This window comes from Cariama cristata, unplaced genomic scaffold, assembly GCF_000690535.1.
Source record: "Cariama cristata isolate BGI_N322 unplaced genomic scaffold, ASM69053v1 scaffold8197, whole genome shotgun sequence".
In the NCBI taxonomy this organism is placed as follows: domain Eukaryota; kingdom Metazoa; phylum Chordata; class Aves; order Cariamiformes; family Cariamidae; genus Cariama; species Cariama cristata.
The window spans coordinates 96,976-104,936 of NW_009626039.1; the positions used below are offsets into that span (position 1 = coordinate 96,976).

Here is a 7,961-nt window from a genome sequence, read left to right on the forward strand (position 1 = left end):
CGCCAGAGCAGGCAGAATTACGGCTAACGATGAACTCGGAGGGTCAGCAAGGAGGGAGAAGAGGAAGCATGAGCAACCTTGGGAGGCCACTTTACGGCTCTAGTGATGGCTGTGCTGTCTTTGAAGGCAGCGCACCCAGCTCCCCGATGTCTGCTGGAGCGATCCCCTGTCCAGTGGCAGTTTGCTGGGCTGCACCGGGTACCGCGGTAGACACCAGCTCCCTGCGGCCAGGAAGCATCACCTGCCCCACTCCAAATACCCAGTGGCTGCACGTTCCCTGGGCTCTAACGCACAGCTCCGTTCAAACTAGCTTATGCTACATTAACAGTGAATTCTCCGAACACAGAAAGCTTTTCTAGGTAGTAGCAGTGAGTTGCAGCACTGTTCCTCAGGCTGCAGAAGAAAGAGTGCCTTCTGCTGCACTTCACCGGCTCTTCATCACCTGCATGAGGAACAGGGCACATTTCACAACTCTTGCCAGCTACTGTAACCTTACAGCTCTTGTTCCATTTTTGTTCCTTAACTGTGCTGGGAGCAAATGAAGTGTTTTGATTATTACAAGTTTTCACAGCTTGCACAAAGAGCAAGGTGCTTCTGTGAATGGAAGAATTGCATATATTTGTTTGCACTCAACAAGTCTTTAAAATCCTATTTTTGCAGATAAAAAAGGCTACTGAAGAATTCGGTTCGGGGTTACCAGTGGATAGGTATGCAGGTGTTTCCTCCATCACCTTGCCATTGAGCAACTGGTGAGTCTTGACCATGAACAGAGCATTAGTACGAATAAACGACACTTAGGAAAATTTTCAGCACCCTTATGGATCCCATAATCCACAACTCCAAAACTAACTTGAAATTGTCCATTTCAGGCTGCAGAACTACTCATTAAGGTTTGTGTGGCAGCTAAAAAATACACTTACAGATACAGAAATTTAAATATTTTTTAATGTGTATGTTCTTGCTGCCATTGCAGACACGAGCTGTTGGCCTGCTCTCATATGACAGGGGACTCCTGCGCTTCCAGAGATGTTTTCGGCACATTCACAGGCAGTTCTACACAGAAGGTGACTCTCACACACACACAAGTACGCATACGCACCTTTCAGAGGAGATAATAATCCATTATCCATTCAAGGAAAAAAAAATATATTTATATCACTGCAATGGCACGTTTAGTGTAAAATGTCATTTCAGCAATGTCTATAGGCAGCTCACAGGAACTGGGTTCTTTGCTGTGGCACCTGGCTTGGTGTCCATGGTAAGATGTGTAGTGTTCCATCACCTGCATTCGTCCCAGATGCAGCAGTGACAGCCAGGGGGATGAGGAGAGAAAATAACAAAATATATAAATAAAACCAAAGGTAGGAAGAGAAAGCAGAAGGGGAGGGAAAAAAAATCCAGAAGTCCGCAGGGCTGTGACACAGTACATTCCTCAAGTGACAACTGGGTGCTGAGTCTTAACAAGTTAGTTATCTCTCAATGAAGAAAAAAAAACGGAGTGGGTGGCACGGAATAAAAAAGAGAAAGTAAAAGTCACGCTGTCTTCACAGACCGATGACTGTTCAGCATGTGTTTTCCAGAATCAGTGCTACGGAAGACGCAACTGTGGATCCAGAAGGCTTCATTTCTAATCAATGTTCCTTCATGGTCAATATGATCAATAGGACGGGCTATGAGGCCATGAAAGCAAAATCTAATTTCCCTGCACAAAAAGAAAACACAAATATATTAAACAACTTGTAAAAAGGCAGACACACACACCTGCCTGCAAGCCTCCTGTGAGATTTCCCAGCAGGAGCACTGCTGGACCCAGCCAGCCCCAGCCCCTCCTTGGCTGGTGCAATTGCTGATTCACATCGAAGGAAAAGACCTGAACTCATCTCCGCCCTGGCGAAGAGGTGACATGGCAGGAGGTTCATGGAATTAAACCTCTCCCCAGAGAGGGGAGAAGGACTTCCTAAGGGACAGAGGAGAAAGTAGGAAGAGATCCAATTCTCACACAAAAGGGTGGCTGAGCGGCGACTGGAGGAGGCTGGAGCACATTGCGACGCTCTCGCTGCCTGGTTCGGCCCTCTTGGGCCAGCGAGACAAATACAACCAGCAGTTCTCAAAGGGCAAGAACCCTTTGCCTTCCTTGTCCCTCTTCTTTCTTTTCTTTCCCTCACACTACTTCAAAGTCTTACTGCCATTCTTGTAAACAGATATGTAATTAATATTTATTTATACGTGCCACCCATTTTTAATCAATCTGCTCTTCTCCACCTAAAACCACATTCAAGTGAATGCCCCCTCACTGGCCATATTTCATCACAGATAACACAACCATCAGTGGCAGTTCTGAAAAGCTGGCATCTGAGCTGCCATCATCGTTTTCATTCTGTAGCGACATAGTTTTTCATTTTGTGTGGAAAATATTGGAGTGTTTTGAATTACCATTACTGGCCTCCAAGAAAGCAATTTTACAAACTGGCCAGAAAACTGGGTGTATTTTGTTTTTACGTAGAAAGACGATCTCAACAGAATGCAACAGATTTACAGCAAGAGGAAACTTAAAGTATCTCTGCACTTAAGAAGTAAAAGAATTTTCGCCGCTGAAAGTACAAGCGTCAGGTCTTTAAAATGAGTAACCACTTCTTACATTGCCTGGCAAAATCACATTAAAACATGCTGGTTTAAGTAGTTTTTTAGAAGAATTCTTAAATGTCTTGAAATGGAAAAGCTTTTATAAGTCATACTGCAGAACAGTTTTTACTAAGCTGTCATGACTTGACAGGATCCAAATTTAGCATCCTATATTCTGAACAAGTTGTTTTCTGAAAAAGTTGGGGGTGAGGGAGAGTTAGTGGTTAAAATCAGCAAGTTATTGTTAAAAGTGACAAAAAGTGATGTGAGTGATGATACAGTAAGTGTGACTTGTCCAATTGAGTGAGCTGTTTTGGATTTAGAATCAATTCAATTATTAAAAAAATCTGACATATAAAGCCACTAAATCATTTCTGAATTTGCTGTCAGGTACGGAGTGGGACCAAAATATTATAGAGCAAAGAACCAGTCTTAGCGCCATCAAAATATAAATCTCACCTTTCTGACATTGTGCCTGGCACAGCTGAAATGCAATGTCTATTCTAGAAGATGTGTCATGAAAATCCTCCTCCTACCCAGCACAGCATAAGTGGGCCTCATCCTGTCTCTTTTCTAAGGTCATCTCATCACTTTGGTCCTCAAAAGACTTTAAAAGGAATCTAATTTACACACTCCGTTCAAAAAGAGTAACAAAAGCTTTAATATAAATAAAATTCAAGCCTAAATGTGTTCAGAGCTTTACCAGATAAAGCTTTATCCTATGCGACCTAATGAGGACAACCGCACTCCTATTGCAGTCACCTCCACCTAACAACCCAGGGGATGCTTTCACTCACTCAAGTTTCCATCTATTTCTTAAGAGGAGTTGAACGGCAGCTTTTCAAGCAGGCCACACTCCCTCCTGTCTGTCATACTCGCAGAGGGGCACTCAGACCTTAGCCATGCAGCCTACACCTGGCACTCAGGCCCACGGTTGCCTTGATAATCCAGGCTGTGGGGCTGGTTTCAAAAGTGAATTTGGTTCCCACATCAGATGAGACTGGATCACCGTGCCTGAAGCGTAATGCTGCTGCGTAACACACAGCTATCACCGTGCCCGACACCCAAACTGTGCAAAACCAGGAAGGCTGCATTTGCAATCCCATTTCTATCTGCTCCCCCTTGTATAAAACCACTGACACAGCAACTGAGACTGATCTTGCTAAAACACAAATATTGGTTCTACTGTTGCTCATGAGAGAGCAGGAAAAGTCCTTGGGTCTTCATGGTACATTTATGAGTATCTGTACTTTACAAGGTTATTCTTGCTTTCTGTGGGATCCATACGTGTGGGTTTCTCCACCCAAAAAATAAGGGCGCTCCTACTGCTCTCAGTGCAAAGTAGGGTCAAGCTCTCAGCACTGAACTGAGTGAGCCTCAAGACGCACTCCTGCAACTCACCTCACATCCTAACACGCTTGAGAGCAAGACCAGGTTTTGAAACAGTGCAATTTTCACGGTCATCAAATAGAGCAAACAATGGGAAACACTAAGCAAATAGTCTGGGAAACCAGCACAGGTTCATACAAACCAGTTGGGAACCCCAAACAGTACATATCACAGCACTTCCCCCTGCCCCCCCCAACAGTGATGCTATCCTAGCACAGTTTAAGAAATAAAGCACCACGAACATGTTGGACACTGTACTTCCACTGACCTTCTCAATGTGGCAAAGGGAATCCCTTCTTGAAAGAGAACAGAAGTCTGAAAGCTCCACAGCCACGATTGTCACAGCTGACTACTGGCAAGATGTTCACAAAACGTCTTTAAGTGGTGGGCTTCGGCATGGCACAACAACAGCCAATAATCTCCCCAGAAGTCCAGTTTTGCCCAGTAATCCATGCCGTGGGTCATTTCATGTCTCAAGCCTGTAAATGGGTAGATCGCTAATCGGCAGGCACTGATTAGCCAAATGATATTCTCACTGAGGTTTTTCTGCAAGGTATTAGTGATGAATCAAGTTTGCAAAAAATACCCTAGGGCAGATTCTTCATTCCAGTGAAAGATGCACAATGGTGGTTTCACCCACAAATAAAACACTACGGTTGTAATCCTATGGGTTCCAGGGAGAAGGAAAGTAATTTTGTTTTTTAAGCACAGTATCTGGCAGCAAACACAGCATCAAAACTTGAATGTGACTTTATATTTATATAGATACATGTATTTTACATATCGTTGATCAACAGAGAAGTATGTTCCAAGAAACAATTTGTTCCAGGTCTGGTTTAAAATGACGGCTTGTCATTTCTGGAGGCTCCCCTCCCAACACACACGCTCGGTTTCCACAATCTGTACATCAAGCAATGCTGCAGATCTTTATTTCGACGGGCGAGGAGACGAAGTAAAAAAAGTGCAGTTCTTCAATTAAAGTGCATGGATGAGGTAAACTAATTTCAAGAGTTTCGAGTTTATTCAGTACTGGCTCAGACGGGAACCATCCTGCCGTGCATCTGTTGCATTTGGGTGCGCATTGCTTGAACGCTGCTCAAGATCTTGTTCTGGTGCGCGATGGCAGTGATCCCGATCCTTGCCAGGTCACTGTGGAAAGCAAAAGAAAAAGCAGGGGGGCTGAGAACCATGGATCAGATGCTGGTACAGAGAAAAATATTAAGAGTCAACCACAAGCAACATAGCAAAAGCAAGGCAGATGTACAGAAATGTTTAATTAAATAAGGGAAGGCATTGTGGAGGCATTTTAAAGTTATCCTCCATCCAAATGAAAGGCATTCCATTCCTTTAATGAACGTAATGATATGCAGCACAAAGCAAAAAAGGCCGATTAAATCCAGATTTACCAGTTTTTTTGTTATATCGCTGAGTACTTACTCCTGGTTCATATGCACCACAGCCTCTAGGGTGGTATAGCCAGCAGCTGTGAAGTTATCCTTGTAACGCTCCATTTTAATGGCTTGGAGCCAGTCACCGACAGAAACAACCGCCGAGAACTCGGGGGAGCTGGGATCCAGCAGGGCTGTGCTAGGTCTGGATGCCAAACAGTGAAAGGACAGAGAAACGGTGTCAGCTGGATCATGAATGGCAAACCAGAGTTTCATCTCTGCAGCAATTATCCTCAATAGTTAGGGAAAGTAAGGGCAAGATGCTGTGCCCAGCAAAACCGGTGGCTCTTTGCACAGCAACGTTATCAATGCAAGAAACTTAACAAAATGAAAAGTAATAGGCCAATTTTTGCTAAGAATGAATTTGACCTTAGGTTTCTAATTTTGCTTTCAGATCTAATTTGAACCACAATGCTGCTTACAATTTCCACCTCAGATGCAACCAAGCTCCTAGAAAATGCTTTTACTTCAAAAAACAAAGAAGATGGTGATGCTGGAAGGCGTTCAGCCTACTGGGTCTGTATCTCACAGGCAGCAATGCAAGACCTTGCCAATCCTGCATGTGTCAGGCCTCAGCTCAGCAACTATAGAAACACTACTGAAGTATGCGCAAAGGAACTGGGAGCTCGCAACCTGCCAGACTGGCTTGGAGGGCAAAACTCAGGGCAGGTTCAGATAAATCCTGTTTCTAGCCAGGTTCGAAAGCAAGCTCAGTGCATTCAATCAAATTCAGGACAGCAGGGAGTTAATCCCCTCTTTAATCAATCCATTCCTGACCAGCGCGTGTGCCAGGAGTGGCGGGGAATCATGCGAGCTTTGATCTTTGTTTGTGCTTCTGGAATGTGCTTCTCATTTTCCCTTGCACAGATTTGTGAATAATTATTTTTATAAAATTCGCTTCTCTTATTAATATCTCATTTATTATTTCATGTACACGGTAAATCACAGTTTCATTAAACCATTATGCATTACTACTATCTATCTAACCAAAACAATTATCATTTAGCAATTTATTTGAAAATGCACCTCAGCAAAGATTAGGTGTGCAATACCATAGTTGTCTTGCCGAAGGCATCGAGGACATGCTGGTAATACTTGGTACAACTCTTTTACTGTACTATCTAACGCAAGACCAATGATGGCAACCTAATTATATACAACTATGCTTCATGTATAAAGTCATATAATAAATTAATAATGTTATATGCATATTTGAAATTCATATTCCAAAGAGAACAAAAATAAAGATCTATAAATAGCCATGAACATGAAATGACCTTGAAAAGTCTATTAACATACATACACACAGACACAAAATGACCTTGAACAGGCTATTAACTTTTGTAAAATCTATATACTTTCAAAGAGCACCTGTAAATTGGAAAGAAAGCAAAACGGAGGAGTTCATACTGTGATTCTCAAATCAAATTAACACAGCAGATCATATTGTGATTCTCACCACGTAAATTATTTAAGCCTCAAGGGTGGATACATTTTTGCCAGGCTACCAATGCAATTAGGGCAATCTCGAAGATATGTGGTGATAGTGGCCTCACAGGGTTAATAATCCCTCTTCTGATAATGTACATCGTAAGCAAGAGTCACAAAGGGACCCACAAGTTTAAAAACGAAAATAGCTTTTTCCAGGATGTTGTTCTGTTGGAGGCTGAAACAGAACCTGTTACTCCTTCACTGATTCAAGAAACTTAATTTTCTATTTCCCAATGGATATTTTTGTGCCTTCCCTTCTACTGAAAAATATTTTCCCATTATCTTCCTCTTGTTTCTTTTCTTTTAAGCTTTTGTCCATATTTGCTGTAAGCAATTTTACCTGACAAAGCAAAATACATTTGAGAAAAATAGAACAAACCTGGTGTAAATTAGTGAAGCTCCTATTACTTCAGCAGTGTTTCACCAGCTTAAACAAACTGCTGATCTGTCCCAACAAAGGTATTTTGCTTTTACCCTACAACTCTGGGAGTTTCCTTCCTGCTGTGCTTCTTTTGCACGTACCAGGTACACCATGCTTAGCAAACAAAACAAAACACAAATGTAATGTGGGATCGGTGGAGACATGAAACTGGCTTTCCACAAAATTAAATTCAAATTCACATAAAAATTAATCCACACCTTCCCAGTGCCTGCAAGGCGTTGGCTGTAATACCGTAATGCTCATTTGCAAATCCTACACAAATCTAGGGTTTATAAAACTTGATGATGTACTTTTCCTGCAGAAAACCACATCACTCCTGTTAGCTACACTGCATTAAGTTTACCTGGTCAAGCCCTTTCACTAGGGGGGAGAGGGAAAAGACACAGCGAACTTTGTCTTCAAACAGAGCTTGCCTGCATCAGAACTTTTTCAGGACGTGCTTAAGACTGTGCCATAAAACTGATTAGTATTGCTGTGATACAGCAACAGCTCTGCTCATTCGATTTTCCTTCTCACAGAGCTAGGAGAGCCTGGGGTGCCCGGCGAGGCTCAGCAGTGTGACGGCACGG

The 7,961-nt window shown here is 42.7% G+C and overlaps 1 protein-coding gene across 1 annotated transcript in view; it reads right to left on the minus strand.

The window, feature by feature from the left end:
• Positions 1-4,286: 4,286 nt before the first annotated feature.
• Positions 4,287-7,961, minus strand: part of EPHA4 (EPH receptor A4) — a 102,273-nt gene continuing 98,598 nt past the window's right edge. Inside the window, exons 15-16 of the mRNA XM_009703856.1 lie at positions 5,449-5,604; positions 4,287-5,160 (exon numbers count right to left, since the gene is read on the minus strand). Coding sequence (XP_009702158.1) covers positions 5,046-5,160; positions 5,449-5,604 — 271 coding nt within the window. The 3' untranslated portion in view covers positions 4,287-5,045. The remainder of the gene's footprint in view (positions 5,161-5,448; positions 5,605-7,961) is intronic.